At 36.4% G+C, this 19,833-nt stretch overlaps 1 protein-coding gene across 24 annotated transcripts in view; it reads left to right on the forward strand.

Moving 5' to 3' along the window:
• The window catches only part of LOC126278103 (Down syndrome cell adhesion molecule-like protein Dscam2), an 810,453-nt gene that overhangs the window by 702,356 nt on the left and 88,264 nt on the right, over positions 1-19,833 (forward strand). For 18 of the 24 annotated variants that reach the window (XM_049977968.1, XM_049977959.1, XM_049977961.1 and 15 more), the window contains exons 23-29: positions 3,731-3,873; positions 3,966-4,122; positions 4,232-4,501; positions 5,071-5,302; positions 5,401-5,577; positions 5,704-5,870; positions 18,099-18,287. In XM_049977968.1, the coding sequence (XP_049833925.1) occupies positions 3,731-3,873; positions 3,966-4,122; positions 4,232-4,501; positions 5,071-5,302; positions 5,401-5,577; positions 5,704-5,870; positions 18,099-18,287 (1,335 nt within the window). Of the gene's footprint in view, positions 1-3,730; positions 3,874-3,965; positions 4,123-4,231; positions 4,502-5,070; positions 5,303-5,400; positions 5,578-5,703; positions 5,871-17,899; positions 18,068-18,098; positions 18,288-19,833 lie in introns of all 24 variants that reach the window. The other 6 variants (XM_049977979.1, XM_049977977.1, XM_049977976.1 and 3 more) reach the window with 1 other exon arrangement.

Genomic DNA, 19,833 nt, shown 5'->3' on the forward strand with positions numbered 1-19,833 from the left:
GCATACAGGCACAATTAAGAGGCACTTACACAAAGCTTTTGGCCACATGCATCATCAGCAAAACAGAACTATGTGCCATTCATACACACAAGCAAGTACACTGCACATTGGAGCTTTGTGTTAGTGTCTTTTAATCTTGCCTGCCAGCAATTTAACATGTCTTCTCTGCAATAAGTAGCAAAATATCTTTCCATGTTGTTGTTGTTGTTGTTGTTGTTGTTGTTGTGGTCTTCAGTCCTGAGACTGGTTTGATGCAGCTCTCCATGCTACTCTATCCTGTGCAAGTTGCTTCATCTCCTAGTACGTACTGCAACTTACATCCTTCTGAATCGGCTTAGTGTATTCATCTCTTGGTCTCCCTCTACGATTTTTACCCTCCACATTGCCCTCCAATATTAAATTGGTGATCCCTTGATGCCTCAGAACATGTCCTACCAACCGATCCCTTCTTCTTGTCAGGTTGTGCCACAAACTTCTCTTCTCCCCAATCCTATTCAATACTTCCTCATTAGTTATGTGATCTACCCATCTAATCTTCAGAATTCTTCTGTAGCACCACATTTCGAAAGCTTCTATTCTCTTCCTGTCCAAACTATTTATCGTCCATGTTTCACTTCCATCCATGGCTACACGCCATACAAATACTTTCAGAAAAGACTTCCTGACATTTAAATCTATATTCGATGTTAACAAATATCTCTTCTTCAGAAACGCTTTCCTTGGCATTGCCAGTCTACATTTTATATCCTCTCTACTTTGACCATCATCAGTTATTTTGCTCCCCAAATAGCAAAACTCCTTTACTACTGTAAGTGTCTCATTTCCTAATCTAATTCCCTCAGCATCACCCGACTTAATTCGACTACATTCCATTATCCTTGTTTTGCTTTTGTTGATGTTCATCTTATATACTCCTCTCAAGACATTGTCCATTCCATTTTCCTTTATTGCTTGCTCAATATACAGATTGAATAACATCGGGGAGAGGCTACAACCCTGTCTTACTCCCTTCCCACCCACTGCTTCCCTTTCATGCCCCTCGACTCTTATAACTGCCATCTGGTTTCTGTACAAATTGTAAATAGCCTTTCGCTCCCTGTATTTTACCCCTGCCACCTTTAGAATTTGAAAGAGAGTATTCCAGTCAACGTTGTCAAAAGCTTTCTCTAAGTCTACAAATGCTAGAAACGTAGGTTTGCCTTTCCTTAATATTTCTTCTAAGATAAGTCGTAAGGTCAGTATTACCTCACGTGTTCCAGTATTTCTACGGAATCCAAACTGATCTTCGCCGAGGTTGGCTTCTACTAGTTTTTCCATTCGTCTGTAAAGAATTAGTGTTAGTATTTTGCAGCTATGGCTTATTAAACTGATAATTCGGTAATTTTCACATCTGTCAACACCTGCTTTCTTTGGGATTGGAATTATTATATTCTTCTTGAAGTCTGAGGGTATTTCGCCTGTTTCATACATCTTGCTCACCAGATGGTAGAGTTTTGTCAGGACTGGCTCTCCCAAGGCTGTCAGTAGTTCCAATGGAATGTTGTCTACTCCGCGGGCCTTGTTTCGACTCAGGTCTTTCAGTGCTCTGTCAAACTCTTCACGCAGTATCGTATCTCCCATTTCATCTTCATCTACATCCTCTTCTATTTCCATAATATTGTCCTCAAGTACATCGCCCTTGTATAGACCCTCTATATACTCCTTCCACCTTTCTGCTTTCCCTTCTTTGCTTAGAACTGGCTTTCCATTTGAGCTCTTGATGTTCATACAAGTGGTTCTCTTATCTCCAAAGGTCTCTTTAATCTTCCTGTAGGCAGTATCTATCTTACCCCTAGTGAGATAAGCCTCTACATCCTTACATTTGTCCTCTAGCCATCCCTGCTTAGCCATTTTGCACTTCCTGTTGATCTCATTTTTGAGACGTTTGTATTTCTCTTTGCCTGCTTCATTTACTGCATTTTTATATTTTCTCCTTTCATCAATTAAATTCAGTATTTCTTCTGTTACCCAAGGATTTCTACTAGCTCTCGTCTTTTTACCTACTTGATCCTCTGCTGCCTTCAGTACCTCATCCCTCAAAGCTACCCATTCTTCTTCTACTGTATTTCTTTCCCCCATTCCTATCAATAGTTCCCTTATGCTCTCCCTGAAACTGTGTACAACCTCTGGTTCTTTCAGTTTATCCAGGTCCCATCTCCTTAAATTCCCACCTTTTTGCAGTTTCTTCAGTTTTAATCTACAGGTCATAACCAATAGATTGTGGTCAGGGTCCACATCTGCCCCTGGAAATGTCTTACAATTTAAAACCTGGTTCCTAAATCTCTGCCTTACCATCATATAATCTATCTTATACCTTTCCACACATTGTTGATATCAGTCCTCTTACAGTATTACTTCAATTTCATTAATAGTGTCCAAGCTTTCTTTTTTTACATAACACTTCCTTTTTAATAAAACCCACACAATGTGCTATAAGTGTGTGTGTGGCAGTGAAGATTTAGTTATCAAAATGTGTCATATCCAATTATAAAAATAAAATATGACTAGTAATCAATCTGATTTATTGTTTTTCTGTTCAATATTAATTATTGGTACCATTAGATCTAACAAGTACCAGTGATGAAATAAACTACGTTATTGATTAGTATTTTTTGAAAGCATGAATCATTTACAAACTCACATATATCTCTGATTCTGACACCATTTTTAGGAAGGTGAGAAGAATACTTCCAAAATATGGTTTTTAGGATACAGGGATTCCTCCAGTAAAATTAAAAGGCATACTATCTTGTATGAAGTGTAATCTAGAGCTCCAAAAAGTGGGTATATATACATACAATGCAAATGTTTGATGTTGTGTGTTAAATATATGAACTGTTGAACAAATGTATAAAAACCAGATATTACACACGATTCGAGCAGCCAGTTTAATTAGTTTTTACTGAACACTGCTTCACGTAGAGCAAGGATAGTCAGACTTATTGTCTGCGATTCACTTTTGTTTCTCTGTTAGTAGTAAAATTTTCTAAACACCCACTGATTCCACAATAATGGTGATTTACAAAGTAGGGAAGGAACTTCATAAAATTTATGAAGCAGACTTACACAGCAAGTTAAAGCATATAATAATAATTAGTAACCGAATACTTTATGTCAAAATTTTATGAAAACCTAATGAAAATGTTTTTAAAACGCGCGTTTTCTTGGCGTCAATAAGTGAGCATCAGAGAAAGACATTTTGGGGAGTTTATTGACATATCATGCAAACAAAATGATTGTTCACTTGCAAACCCAAAAGCTTGTCAATCAAAATAAGTGCTGTTGTGACACTATTCCGCGCAGTTGTCAGAAAGCAAAAATCTTGCAAAGAAGAAATGTTATAGTGTGAATGTTTAGATACTATTACTAGAACAAAGAAAGTACAAACATCTGTGGCATCCTAATTTAAAAAACAAACAAAAATGTGACACTGAAAAATAATGATAGTAACTGAAATGAAGAAGTCTTATGGATATCAGGCATGCACATTAGGCGCAAATACATACACATTATATGCAGGTGTGTTTTTTTATATAATCCTTGAGGTACTGTTACATATTTACAAGTTCCTGTTGTAATGTAATGCCACAGTTAAATCAATTAGTCAACATATTATTTTGAAATTCATGGTTCTGCTCATTACAAGCTCATGAACAGTCCATTGAATAAAACTTCTTTGAAAAATTTCCAGTTCCAGAAGCACCAAATGCTGTAAAGGCTTTGGTAATGTCAAGTGAATCAATCCTTGTCAGCTGGAAACCTCCAGAGCAACCAAATGGAATTGTTACTCAGTACACAGTCTATGTTAAGGAAGACAGTGAAGCAGCAAAGGAGGTAACTAGTTTTTAGTTAAATTTATAATCAGTCCATTGAACTGTTTAAGATTGCACAAATTGTTTTACCCCATTCTTATGGTATCTTCCCAGGAGGAACCCAAAAGTCAGAAGGTACCCCAGTATCAAATGAGCTATGAAGCTTCTGGGCTTAAGAAGAAAGAGCGATATGAATTTTGGGTGACAGCGTCAACTATTATTGGTGAAGGTCAACCTTCAAAACCTGTCTCTTTGTCACCTAGCCCAAGAGGTAAAACTGTTCTGTGTCCAACTTTGATTAATATTGTATTTTCTTTTCACTATTTATTATGACAAGAATAATGTACTCTATTTCTTCAGCCTTTGCCCTTTCTTCACAGTTCCAGCAAAAATTGCATCATTTGATGACAATTTCACTGCAACATATAAGGAAGATGTGAAATTGCCTTGCCTTGCGGTTGGTATTCCTCCTCCAGAAATTGTTTGGAAAGTGAAAGGACTTGCTTTTCAGCCAGATGACAGAATTCGACAGTTGCCTGAAGGGTCACTCTTCATTACATCTGTAACAAGGCAAGATGCTGGAGAATACACATGTACTGTGGAAAATTCCTTTGGTCAAGACACTGTTACTCACAGATTGGTTGTGCATGGTATGTTTTTATTTTTATGCATGATACTCTTCTATTTATTAAACTGTTTCAGGTAATTTATATTGAATGTATTAAGACTTCGATGCCATCTTCTTCAGGACTTTCTTGCAGTATTCTGTTTTTTTAGTACAGTCTTAACTGAGTAAACAAAATTATTTTTGAACTGTACTGTGAAAAAGGCGTTGACCATTGTAATGAATGCACTATTGATTATCCATGTTCTTATTTTGTACCTCTAATGATTAGTAATACAGAAGTTGAATGAATTCGATGTGCATTGTGCTATTGTAAAATCAAAAAAACAGTACAAACTCCTTGTAGTATGATTGTGAAAGGTTTTACTTCATATCTGGCTTTATTTTGTCTAATTCTGTTGGGGCTATATTTTGTCTAATTCTGCTCAAACAGTAGAATTTCAATTTATTGAATTTAGATTAAAATGGTATGTCCTGTTTATGTGTAGACTAAAATCTTTTACCCATAACAACACATGTTGGTGAAATGTAAAATTTTAAGGCAACCTGTATTGTTTTTATTATAAATGTAACATACAGTTTCAATTTTTGTAGCACCACCTCATAAACCACAAGTCACTTTAACATCTACTACAACAAACTCAATCACAATAAAGTTACGTCCACATCCAACGGATAATGCACCTTTACATGGATATACTATTCATTACAAGCCAGAATTCGGTGAGTGGGAAACAGTACAGGCTGGCAGCCAGACACAGACTTTCACTATTGAGAATCTCTGGTGTGGCTCACGTTACCAGGTGTATGTCACGGCGTATAATGGGTATGTAATTAATAAATAAAAAATAAAAAACTAAATTCTGTTCAGGCATAGTTTGATATTACATGTTGCTAAATATGTAACTACATTTGTCATAACAGAATTGGTACTGGAGATGCCTCAGACATTTTGAATACAAAAACCAAGGGTGCAAAACCTGGTATACCAGAAGCTAGTCGTTTCATTGAAGTTTCATCTGGCAGTATCACTTTACATTTAAGTGCCTGGTCTGATGGTGGTTGTCCAATGCTGTACTTTGTTGTTGAACACAAGAAGAAGTAAGTATAGGGGTTTCGTCAAGAAATTTAGCTTTTGGAAGATATATTGTGTTTATTGTGTCTATTATGTTTCAAAATATGTGTGAGAATCACATTTATTTACATAAATGATATTTCAATGTCTAGGTCACAGACAGAATGGAATCAGGTGTCTAACAATGTGAAACCAGGCGGCAATTTTGTTGTTTTGGACCTGGACCCAGCTACTTGGTATCATCTTCGTGTCACTGCTCATAATAATGCAGGTTTCGCTGTGGCTGAGTATGAATTTGCTACATTAACTGTGACTGGAGGTAAATATAAATTCTCTAATTCAAATTCCACTATTAAATTACTCACACCATTTGTACTACTCTATATCTATTGCTGGAAGGTTGATGTTTATGTGTTATGTAGATGTTATCTACATTATCATAAGTGCTCTTTGTTGTTGTAATTGCAGGTTTATCTAAAAGTGGTGTATAAACATAGAATGGTACTAAATGAATTTTTTTACTTTAACCATACAGTGTAAAGCAGAGGAATCCTAAATTAGAATTGCTAACATTAAGTTTTCCTTTTTCTCTCACCCCCTTCCTGCCCCCCCCCCCCCTCCACCCTCTTATTTTTTTCTGTCCTTAGACTCACACATACATTTAAGAGAAATAGTAGATCTTAGTGCAGTTTTCTTATGATTTGTTTCTCTGCAAATCTTTTGTCAGTAATTTGTGTCTTTCATCACTTTTATTTATAATATAGCAAGTAAAACAGTATTCAAATGGAGCTTCAGTTGCATGTCAGTAAGAATGTTGGGTAGCATAACTTATCTTATTACAATGTCTTAAGTGGCTATGAAGTCTTTCGCGACGTATTTCTTGAATAAAAATCTCTTGGTGTATGTGCCCTGTCAATTCAGGATGAAACTCCAACCTTTCGACCACTACCAGAGTAATAGCCCACGCATCGAATTACTGGGACTCTGTGATCTGGGAAGCAGTCGAAATTAGACTTAGTGATAATAACTTTAACAGAGACATCGGCTATGCACTTAGAAACACTTGGAAGAGTGAACTGGATAAAGGAAAATCACAGAGAAAAACTTCCCGCACTTTACCTTCTGATTCAAGAGAGGATGCAGCAAGCAACGCGGACACCACTTGACTAGGCGCCGTATCACTGTTGCTATGATGTATTCCAGGCAATCAGAAGCTGTCCTTTGCATGTAAAAGTGGGAACCTCGCTAGTTCACGACAGTCAGTTTTAGCCCTGACAACGTTCATGGAGGTAGTGGTCGAAAGCTTGGAGTTTTATCTTGAATGGACACGCATGTACACCGAGAGATTTTTATTCAATGTCTTAAGTGGTTTAAGATTTAAATTGTGCATTGGTACTTGTGCTTGTTGTAAGGTCCAAAATAGCTACTGTTCAAAAATTTTGATAGCAAAATTTAATGTGATACTCAATCTAATGAGCACATTGCAATAGATTTGTGTGTTATTTATCTGAGGAGACTTGGAAAACTAGATGTGACACTCTTATAAAAATTCAAGTAACAGACAGAAAAATGGGACTAACAATCAGCAGTAGTTTGAATATCTGCCCAAATTAATTTTTATGTACTTACCAAAATAGCGCTATTTCAGGATCTCAGAATCTTAACACATAACAATATCTTATTGTTCAGCAAAATTTATGTCCCGATGCTATGCGGTTCAGGATATAACATTATTTCAATTGTGTGTCATGAGTAACATTTCCAGTATATATTGGTATTCTGTGTTGATGAAACAGGCATGAAATTCTGCCTTGATTGTAACATTAACTTGATTTGTTAAGCACTATATTTTAGAAACATAAGTATGCAGTAAACCTTTTCTGTAGCACAATTGACTCAAACTAGCCCAATTGAGAAATATCTGCAAGTGCTGGTACAGTCAGTCATTTCTTACTTATTTATTTACATGTTCTGATGTGTCTATTTGCCCTTCTGTTAGTTTTAAAGTCTCATAATCAGACAATTACAAGTAAATCAAAAACAAAAGAAAGGTCATTATGAATGGTGCAGCACTGAGTGAATGTTGACAGGCTTTTTATATTCAAGAAGACACAATCAAAGTTTTGAAATATCTGTTTTGTCAATTACTATCGTCCATGTCATGTAGGAAGGCAGCCCACTCTTCATCTGTTTTGCACATGTACCTCCATTAACCACTAGCAGCAAATAATATTAATTCTCTTTCTGAGCAGCTATCCATGAAATACACCTAGGTGGTGGCAGTCTACAATGATGGCATTCTTTGTGACAATACTGTTTCATTCGCTGAGCAACAGAGCTATTCATCCATATGTCGATGTTATTTTCTTGTAGCAGTATAGCTGTGAATGTGTATCTGTAAATGCGTTTGTGCGACTGCCAAATAAATATGTCAAGTGACAGTAATAAATTCAAAGTGCTCCACAAGCAAGTGGTGAGGTGTGTTTGCTGCATTTATAACTTTTTCAGATGTGAATCTGAGAATGGGACTCCTATTGTTGACATTTTGAAGACCTACAACAAACTACATAAGTGTGCATTGGCAAGAGAAATGTACAGAGAATAGTAAGCGAAAATTTACAAGCTGTAGAAATGTCAGGAAAAGTTGGTTTTGTGTCACAAGAGACTTGTAACACAAATAGATGGCTTTGACAAGGATGTTTTAAGGCACTCTGCGTTTGAAATATGTATAGATGATTAATACCCAGCATCCCAGTTACTTTTTATAATTAGCAAGTAAGGAAAAGATAGATCGCTCCCTACCATAAACCCAACACATTTAGTTGCAGACAATTAAATGACACACATTAGCTTTCGACCACAGCCTTCATCAGAATTTAATTGTGCCTGTCTGCAACTTAATGTGTCATCCTTACCGTAAGTAGCAATCTGTCTTTTTCATACATCCTTGATATTTTAACCCAGGGTTTCCATTGTTTGACTCATTATAATTATGCATGAGAAAATTCCCTTCAAATCATGTGCTACATTGATGCAAAGAAATTATAAAGCACTGGTTTCAAATATGTTAAAAGTAATGATGGAAGAATGCTTTTAATGGAAAGAAGTGACATAGGTGCTCCATGACTGACATTCCTGAGAATGACACACAGGATAAGGCAATAAGTTGCTCCAACAGTGTATTACCTGAATGAAACATGGTTGAATCAGAATCATTCCAGGAAAACCTTGTGGAAAATGAGTGACGAAACTGGCAGTTTTAAAGTTTGCATAGGAAAAAGTTCTCGAATAAGTGTTATCTTCTGGTTTTGTTTCAGCAAGAAAGCTAGTAGTAAGATGTAAGAAAAATGACAGTGACCGGTGACTACCTTTCAGAAATGAATACTGTTGGTTTGGAGAACTGGTTCACTGAACAGTTATCACAATTTTTACAATTTGTTCCAAAGATGGTCATTGTAATGGACAATACCATTTCAGCTGTTACAGATGCAACACCAAGTACAAACATCAGGAAAATGGATAGTATGCTCTGGCTTAAGAATAAAAATATTCTGCACAGTATAAGCCAGACTTGTGATGAACTCCTGCAGTTTGTTAATTTACACAACTCATGTGACAAACTGTATCAACTTCACTTTCTTGCATGTGAATGTGGCTACACAATCTTGCTTTTACCTCCATAACACTGTCAGTATAATCCAACTGAATTAATTTGGGCATAGGTTAAAGATTATGTAGCAAGATAACAGACAGATGTGCGTGAAGCAGTAGACATCATCTCCCCTTCATCATGGGCAGACTGTGTGCAGCACACTGTAAAGCTTCAGGAAGAGGGAAGTGAAGATGGTTATAAGCCTTGTAACTATCACTGAAAATTTGCAATTATGTTGTTTACACATGGACTCAGACAGCAGTGATGATGTTGTTTTGTTGTAGATTTTAGAACAAAGTAAGGTAACAGTAGTTATTGTTTCTAAAGACTAATGATTGATTAAAAAAATATGTTTGTCTACATATCACTTGCATAAATAGTATATGAGAACTTCCTAGTTTTTATTTATTGGGAATTTGTGCCCCAAAAAGTATGCAGACATTCACTTACTGTGAGTGACATAGCTAAAATCATAATGTGTTGGCCAAGGATAAGCAGCTAGTTTGTTAGCTGTGAATTTTAAGCTTTTCCCAGCACTTGCTATGCTCTAGTAACTCAAGAGAATGTGACCACATCAATTTCTCAAAAACTCAGATATTTTGCAGCTAACCCCAGTCATTTTCTAGGCACAAATTTGAGAATGTCATGAAATGATTTGAGTGGGAGATGGGGGTTACCTGTCAAGATATCGGTGGTTTTTGTCATTTTTGGGCAACATTCCCTTGAGTTATTCAAAGAAGATGGTTAGTTGTTTACTTGTTCCATGGATCAGAGACACACCAAATGATGCAGGAAGCCTACGGTGATGAGTGCTTAGCTGTAATCGGTGTTACGAGTCGTGCACATGATTTAAAAATGGTCAGATGGCAGTTAAAGATGAACCTTGTTCAGGATGCCCTTCAACATCTACCGATGATGCTCACATCATGAAGGATGTCAAATCAAACACCATTTGGCTGGCCAATTGTTATTTTATTTGGCTACCAGTTTTGGTGCTTTACTATGCCATCTTCAGGCTCCCTGACCAACATGTAGGAAGGTACCAACCTTGGTTCTGGTCAAAATAGGGGCCAGCATTCAAAAACTGGTTTGTGTAGATTTCTGCATGATACAGTGATGACTGAAGATTGCTTTATTTGACATCCTGTAACAAACACCCAAGTCCTGTAACCATCTCTGAAAAGATGGACATGCAGAAACATTATGTCAGGAATGACATTGAAGTTGTGCATGCTAATCAAAGACTGACTGACTGAGAGATTGCAGAAGAATGTTAACATTTCAATTGGATCATGTCATGAAATCCTGACACAGCATCTTGAAGTTCATTGCGTTTCTCCAAGTTCGGCCCATGACTCATGAGTCATTTGTGGCTGCTGCACAAATAATGAAATCATTGTCCTGCCTTGTCCTCCGTAGTCTCCAGACCTGGCCCCTGCAGACTTTTTTTTTTATTGCCAAAGTTGAAACCCCCATTGACAGGATGAAGATTTGCAGTAGGCGAGGTAAAAGAAAAATCGCAGACGGCGCGTCACGCAATCTAGCAAGAGGTACACCAAGACTGCTTCCAAAAGTGGAAAGAGGTGGGAGCAGTGTATCAATTATGGAGGAGAGTATTTCAAAGGAGACCATGCACAGTAGGTAAAAGATAAGCACAGAAAACTTTTGTGGACAAAGTTCTGGATTTTTTGGGAGAGACTTCATGTAATGCTCGTTGAAATGAAAAGTATGACAACCTACTGACCATTTACTCAATATTGTTTTGCATTAGTCTTTGAGCTCAGTGAGTTACACTTAGCTACAGTCAAACACACCCACACTCGCACATTATAAAATTACACATTAAAAAAAAAAATCCGAGGAGCAGAAGCAGTTTTCAAGCAAATATAATTATTTCAGTTCATGTTTGAAGCTAATTTTATTGTGCATTGCAGTTCTACTTATAATTGAGTCCAATTCTCACTAAAAGGACAAATGTTGTGACCAGTTTTGATGACATTAAACAATAGTCTTTTTGAGAAAAAAATTCTCTGTCTTCTCAAAGCTGTGTCAGCTGTTCTCGCCTCCCAACATGATGCAGAAGTTGTGAATCAGCAGACGCAGTGTCACCAGCACATCTCTCACATAGACAATTGATCGAAATGGATTTAAAATTCTTTTTGCTCTCATAGATTGAAATGTATAATACAGTGTACAGTATGCAAATGAATGTGACTGTTGTCTACTGCAATACAGTCCGGCAATGCGGACTTTTTCCACACTGTCTGTCACCTCACATGTGCAAATCTCATCCCCTCCACACCTCACTCTGACTCAGCCTGTCTGTGTGGAAGCACCTTCCTTAATGATGCAGACTATAGAAGAGTGTCACTGACTGCTTATATATGTTCTGTTTGCAAAATACCAAGGGCTCTTGTTGAGCAAGAAATATAGGAATATCCTATAGCCTACTTCACATTGATCTCCGTGGGATTCTAGGACTAATATTTCACTAGTTTTAACCTGTAAAGAGGTGTATAGTCAGTTGTTTCACATGATTCAGCCAAAATGTGAATAATGAATGCTATTTGACACATCAAAATTTCTGTCACAAACTTCACAAATAATGTAGTTGTTTATTGATCAAAATACCAGTGGCTGCAACCACAGGAAGTACTCTGAAGTAATTGAAGGTGATAAGTCTTTATGGTTTATGTTAATCACAGATGTTACATGAAAGCGGTTCATATTTCTGTGCCACAGAGGCCAGTGAGTGAATTTTCTGACCATATCAAAAATAACTATGTATTGAACCTTTTTTCCACAATGTTGTCTATTTCATCTGTATGCCCATGGTTCTCTAATATTGTCTGATCAAAAGTGGCCCAATAGATGCACTATTTCTTCTCACCAGAAAGAATAGCTTTATGTTGCCCTTCTATTCCCCTTAAGTTGGTAATCAAACCATATGTATCTGTTCAGTCCATTTCTTTCACATATCATCCATATACCTATGATGAATCCCATAGAAAAATCATCCTATGTCTCCTCTTACCACTACTTACTCAATGTCAGAAACAGATCTTTTTAGCATAGTCCATATCAATTCAGGATAGGCTAGGAAGAAATCTTACCTTCATAGTCTCGGATGTTATTGAATTTAGCATATGTTAAAATGAAGGACTAAGTAAGGAACACATTTTTGTTTTCTCCAAAAAAAAAAAAAATGTGCACTGTGATACAGTCCTCCAAAGATGACACTGCACATACCATTTTGAATATGCAAATTTTGGAAAAATTTTTAAAATGCTGTATCTCTGGAACAGTTCTAGACATTTTGTTGGGGCTTCTTTAATTTGAAGGAATATTGCTTTATGTTTACAATCCTCCTTTTGGACTTATCTGGTAAAGTTCTTTTACTATAGCCTTCTTAGCCTTCTAAACATTTTTTATAATTTATGTTGTTGTTGTTGTTGTTGTTTTTTTTTTCCGGGAATGCCAGTCCACAAAATTTTAATTTTTTTCTGTTGATTAGTGCCACATAGTTCTACTTTCCTTGAAAAGGAGAGCTTCCACTTTTAGGTTGAACAGGTATTTTAAAAAACTGGAATTTTTGCCATACATAAAACCTGTTTTATTACCACATTATCACATAACAGGCTCATAAAAATGAAAATCTGGCCTTATTGAACATAATTTGAAAGATGAGTAAGAGATTTATTTTTCAAGCATTTTACATGGTTCCAAACTATATGTGAAAGGTCCAAAGACTTAAAGGTTTCAATTTATACAACTTCTGTGCACTCTGTTTTGTACCGAAATTAGCCAGTCAATGAACTAAAAATGTGTTTCACTGTTTCAGTAACTTCCTTTGATATAGAGCAATGCCTTCCTGTTAAACCAATAGGAACTAGAGCACTACAGTCTTCAAAATATTGTGAACAGGAAGTGTGCACTGATGGCATTGTTGCTGTCCCTCAGCTGGAAACCTATATCCAGCAGCTGGTCCATGTGGTAGCATAAAGCTCACTACAATTTCGTTTAACTTATTACTGGTGTCTATAATCTCTGCGATCCATCAATCATAGTCCTGCACAAACGCCCCCTTCTCAGATTGTGAATCTGACTATTATTCTGTTGATTCTGAGGTGTTGGCCAAACGAACAAAAGTTCTTCTTTCTTCCTCATTAAAGTGTGTGCAATATGAGTTTGCCAATCATTTTGAGTCCAAAAATGTGTCTTCTGAATTCCTTTCACAGGAGTAGTTTGTTTGGAACATTCTTCTTTTTTCTGATCATGGAATTCTTCGATTTCCTCTTTGGACAAAAGACTGAAGGTTGTGGATGAGTAAGATTTCACGACTCTCGTAAAACCCTCAGCATTCTGAATCACAGCTGTATTTGGTCTGGAATGATTATGTTTTGTAGCATGGTGCTTCAGCAGGCCTCCTATACCATCACATGGCCCCTTCCCATGACCTGTAGCACAGTATACCCAGTCAGTTGGCACAAGCGACTTACTCAATTCAAACAGCTGGTAACGATTTTTAAAATGACAAGGTGCACCATCAGAAATAATGATGATCTCTGTCCCTGTTTGCAGTAGAAGAATTTTTCGCATTGCTAGCATAGCACATGCTGTCATGTCTGTGTCTTCACTTATAAAGGCAACTCTTGAGGTGTTGTTTTGAAAATATGTAACTCCTGTAAAAATTGAAACCTGTTCATTATGGCAATGATAACCTTGTACTTCTTGTGGGAGAATTACAGACCAGTTCTCAGCCAAATCACATTGAAGCACTAAACATAGTTCTTCAGCCTGTACACAACCTTTCACTTCTGCGATGTGTTACTGCTTTCACTGACCATTTACCAAGTTTATCAATGAAACTGTCAAAGGCAACTGTTTTCTGAAGTAGTTTATTTTCCTTCCATGTCACGTAATTTCTGCATAGTTATCTGCTATGTCTTCCAGGCCAAGTGTCTGTAAAGACAGTCCCTTTCCAGGGCAGTCACCACATTCTCAAAAAAAGCAAGTGTCTCGCTTTATGTCACAGTTACTAATGACTTCAGATGCCCAACCAAGGTGTCATGTGCTCCAGTAAGTTCTTCAAAACTATCACACAAAGTTCAAAATTCATGCAGTACACACATAAACAGACATCTCTAGGTGGGTGTGGAACTACCCACTTAGGTCATAGCACATAAAATTTTGATATTCCAAAATGTGAAGTTGTATAGTTGCTCTTATAAATTGCAAAAGTTTCTTTAATACCTCTTCGCTTTCACAACTTTTTGACCTTCAGCTGTTACAGCTATAGTGCCTTTTTTGTTGGCACTCTGGCGAGAACAGTTCCATTTACCTTCCACACAAAATGTCTTCAGTATTTGATCTTGAGCGGATCCTACAGGATGACCATAATAGGGATCTGGTCTTCCAAAGACTCCTTTTACAGACCTCACTTTTCTTGATTTGTCTCCCATGTACGTTGATACTGATGGAACATGGTTCAAAATTGTTTTCTTTGAAAATGTCTCTGGAGTAATAGTTAAAACTTGCACCTTTTCACTGTAGGACGCACAATATTCAGCAGCTGAATTGATATTTGTGAAAAATTCCTGGCAGGAGGTGCAAGAGTGCTTTGGTTCATTTTCTTCTGAAGATGGAATTTCTGCTTTGAAGAGTGTGGTCAGATTTGATGTAGTGTATTCATCCATAGCTTTACTAGTTTATCTGCACTTTCTTGATGCATAGAGCTTATGACTCAACTTCACTGACCACAGTTTCTTAGCAGGACTAACACCTACCTAGGTAGTTGACTGATTCAGGGTATTTAATTCTTTCTCTATAGATTCCAAATCTGCATCATCTGCACCATGGGTGGCTTCACCTTCTTCAGATACTACCATTGTTGTTATTCTGGCAAAACATTCAGAACACAAAAAGCCCTCCCTGGAAACATCTTCACTTTGAAACAGAGTCTTCAAATGAGAACTTTTATTCCCAACCTGAACCAAGTCTGTTTTTTGTTGGTCTTATATATCACTCTTATGGATATGCAAATAGTCAGCACACTTCACTCTCCTGCAGTCAGAGTCAGAAGACATTTCAAACAGTCCTTTTCACAACACACACTGCAACTGTGTCAACTGGCAAATTCCTCATGAAAACACAGAACTCGCTAGATGGTCTCAGATTTCTGAGAAGCCTCTTCAGTAAAAAATTAGCACTGAACAACTAAAATACAGAAATCTGCAATGAACAACCATGACAAAGAAACTGGTAAGATGCTAAAACAAAGTGTAAGAAATGTCTACAACAATGAAAGTGAAAAGAAATAACTGCAACAAAGGAAGTGATAAGAAACAACTGCAACAAAGAAATAAATATTGTAGCAAAGAAGTTAGTGAGGAACAAAGACATTGAAAGTTAAAACAAATGATTTTTTAAAATAAAACCTGTGCAACTTGAAAGCGGAAGCTCACCTTTACGGGGAATATAACACTACACGGTACTAATCAACAGAAAAAATCTAACTTTTTGCAATTGGCATTTTTGAAAACAAGTTTTTTCTATAAATTATAAAAAAAAATCAAAAGGTGACAGTAAAAGAATTTTGATAGATATGTCCAAACGGAGGATACCATTGTAATCATAACACTATTATCTTTCAAATAAAAAAAAAACCAACAAAATATCTAGAACTGTTGCAAAGATACAGTATTTAAAAAAAAATTCCAAAATTCACATCTTCAAAATGGTTTTCGCAATATCATCTTTGGAGGGCTGTATCTTGGGGCAGGAATTTTTTTGGAGAAAACAAAAAAAAATGTGTTTCTTACTTACTCCTGAATTTTAACATATGCTAAATTCAATAACATCTGAGACTATCCAGATAACCCCCTGCCTGAAGTGATACAAATTATGGCTTTTAATCAAAATCAGGGGTACTGTAGTCCTCACTATGCCTAAGGTTGCCACCATCTCACAGTAAGTCACATTCTGATCCTCTTCAATAGTGTTGCGTATGGCATTCATGTTTATTGAAGAACCACAAATTTTGATGGACTGTCATGAAATTCACCACTGACAAAAACATGGCCATAACAAAATTCTGAAAACCAACTGTAAAGAGTACTTTCTTAAGGGCGTTGATTACCAGAATCTGGATATAGTGATTTGAGATTTTATTCTCATTAGACCTTTTTGAAAATCATTAGAAGTCATCCAGAAAGAAGCTTGACATGAAATCCCCACTGTTTCATCAAATGCTCACTCTAAACAAAGTACCCAACCAGTTTCAGAGCTGCTATCATTTTAACAATAACAAATGACAAATTATAGATACCGTACAAAAGCAGCAGCAGCAGTAGCAATGATGTCATGTCTCAGTCGAGCTACCTGGTGGCCATTTGTACAATTTTAAATCTCACTCTTCAAGAACATGTAAAAACTTAAGACCGTTGTGTATCATAAAGTTTGGTGTAAATCGTTGAATGTGAGATTTAGTTGTATCTTAAGTGATGGATGTGACAAAACATCATGCAATAAACACTAAATGTTTCCTTTGAAAACTATTTACAACACATAATTCAAAAACCCATTCATGAAGGAGTTATATTAGAGCTATTGGCAACAAGTAGACTAGACCACTTCCAGGATATTCATATTACAACTGACGTCAAAGAACAGTGATTACCCAAATATAAATGGCAACTGGCTCAATTAGAATAAGTTAAACATGGAGTAACCTGGATTAAGAGGCAGTAATGGTCTGTCTCAAGGGAGGAAAAACACAGCATTTAGCTCTTGGCAGGAATGTGTAGAGAAATTGTAGCTTCAGTTTTGTAGAAAACTTGACCAAGTACTATACAGAAATTTATCTAATTCAATAGTTCAGATTGAAAGAGATCCTCCATTGGGCTGTTTTGAAAAATCAGCCTTATGCAAACACAATTTGTTTATTTTTGTATTTACCCAGACATGTTTCTACATCTGCGTGTCATCTTCTGTGGGTAAATTTTTATTTCTGTAAAGTACAGTATGAAATTTATAATAATTTAACTGTTGCAAGCCTCAGAATTACAATATGTGCAATTTGCTTTGTTTTGTGTAGACACTAATGTTAAAATTATATCGCTAATTGAACTGCATTATTATACACTGGTTTTTGTGCGTGTTTATCAATAATTGTTTCATGGGTAGAGGTTATGTGCGTTTCTGTACTTATGTGTCTGGTTGGTGTCTGAGTCCCAGCATTAGTAGGTTGAAACTGCATTTGTGTGTGTGTGCGTGTGTGTGTGTGTGTGTGTGTGTGTGTGTGTGTGTGTGTGTGTGTGTCTAATATTCACCTCACTATTTCTGTGGCTGTCTACTACTATGGAACACTTCCCACCACACTCCCTGTGTTATTTCTTGTCCTTTTGTTTGCATTCCACCTAGGATCTTACATTAGCACAAGTAAACAATATCAGTACTTTAAATGAAAAAAAAATCTGCTCATACATAAAATACTTTGATGTTAACTGGAATTTATCAGTTATTTTATTAACTAACTTTTTTAAAAAAAGTTTTATGCTTTGGAAGTAAGTTCTTGTTTTGGCTCGTGAACTGCAATGTACTTGTCTCAACTAGCTGTACAGGTTTCGAACAAATCGAGAAACTGTGGGTCCCCTAGATCTCGGTTTGTCGTTGACATGTGTGGTTGGTTGTTGCAGGTACCATTGCACCAGCTCGTGAAATTCCTGAACCAGGAGCAGATTTTCCAATTCACATTCTCCTGTCAAATCTTAACCTTGTGGTTCCTGTGGCTGCAGCCATCTTGGTCATCATCATTGCTATAATTGTGATCTGCGTTCTCAGAGGGAAAAGTACACATCACAAAGGTGAGAAAATATTATTTTTGTACTTTTACAGGGACCATCCCACCTCCTGAGAGAGAACTGACAGCTGTTAATAAATATTTTCCTTGGCTTCCTGACTGGCTGGATTTGAATGTCATTGTGCCACTGGCTGCTACTATTGTTGTCATCATTGTCGGTGTTGTTGTTATATGCGTTGCAATATCTAGACGATCAAGAGGACCAGAGCAGACAAGATTACGTGGTACATCAGTAATTCTTTCTTTTCATTTAACCTCACAAAACATTTAAAATTTAAAGTAAATAAGTTGGCAGTAGATAGCTTCTGAAGCAATTAAGTACTCCAGATAGAAGCAAGTGCTTGTAACATTTTATTTCGTATAGGAATTAACATTTGGTTTCAACATAATAGTAATAATAATATAACACCTTATCTTCATGTTGAAAACATAAGCATCCTGCTTGCCTCATGATTATTAAAAATTTGCAATCAGTCTTAAAGCAGCACTCAGAGCTAATTTATAATTCATCTGCTCACATAAATAAATTCCTTCATGAAGGAATAGTGAAATAAGGACAAAAAGAGGCTGTTTGGACATACATTATGGGTATGCATGAGTAACCCCAAATCCTAAATCAAAATATCTAGAGTATAATGCTGACAAATGGGATTTTATGTATGATGTATCACAAAACTGCTAAAATATTTATTGTTCTGCACCTTGTTTCAACATGTCATCATCCAACAGATTTTAGAATGGCACAAACCACATGTCCATAATTTTAAAATATGTTGTGTATGTATTTATTTATGTATGTATGTAAGTGGGCCTACAATGTGACACAACTTCATCTATCCCAGTAGTTATGCTCCGGGCTAGACAGTGCTGTATCATATGACAGGTCCACTTACTTTAACAGCAGTGAGTAGATACACAATATATTTTAAAATCATGGGCATGTGGTATAAATTATTTTAAAATCATAACATCCACCAGTTGGTGACAACACTTTTGATACTAGTTGCAGAACAGTGATGGAATTTAACTGGGGGGGAGGGGGGGGGGGGGCGTGCGCACGCATCTGTGTGCCTATTTTCTGACTCTTTAATCTTTATTGAAAAATATTAGTCAGTCAGTAGCAAAAGTTTTTTTACGTGTTCATTTAGTTCCAAAAAGAAGCTTGCTTTCAGCCTGATTGTAATCTTTACTCCATTCTTTGTGTTTTTTTTTTTTTCCACGTTTTATGTGAAACTTCGTATCCATTTAAGATACAAGAGTTAGCTGTAAGATATTTTTAATGTATTGAAATTGTTCATGGCTTTTCTTCTCCACCCTGAGTTTAGTAGTAATCACAGTCTGTGACATCAATGAGTTTAGTCTCATGCTTAATTTTGAAATTTAAATTATGTTATTGTATTGAGTAAAGTAGCTTCTTTTGTAAATTTTATGCGTAGGTCAACAATAACTCATACTGTGAAGAGTTCATGAAGGAAAATAGTTATCTGTGTGTACTTCAAAGAAGATTTGTATCTGCATTGCAGTTTTCAGAAAACTGTGTTACATTTATTGTAACAGATTTTAGGAAACATAATTGTCCTTGAACTCCAGATAAAATGTGAAATACACCATGAGTGTGTAGAAGTACATTTTTTTATGACTTTGTTGGATATATTGGCAATAACTTCCTGAATAATTTGAGGCATTGAATCATTGAAGGGCATTTAAACGAGACTAAGAACTTTGCAGTATTTTGGGCTAATTCTTTCTCAAGCTATAGCGATCTCTCTC

Source organism: Schistocerca gregaria, chromosome 6 (assembly GCF_023897955.1).
Source record: "Schistocerca gregaria isolate iqSchGreg1 chromosome 6, iqSchGreg1.2, whole genome shotgun sequence".
In the NCBI taxonomy this organism is placed as follows: Eukaryota; Metazoa; Arthropoda; class Insecta; order Orthoptera; family Acrididae; genus Schistocerca; species Schistocerca gregaria.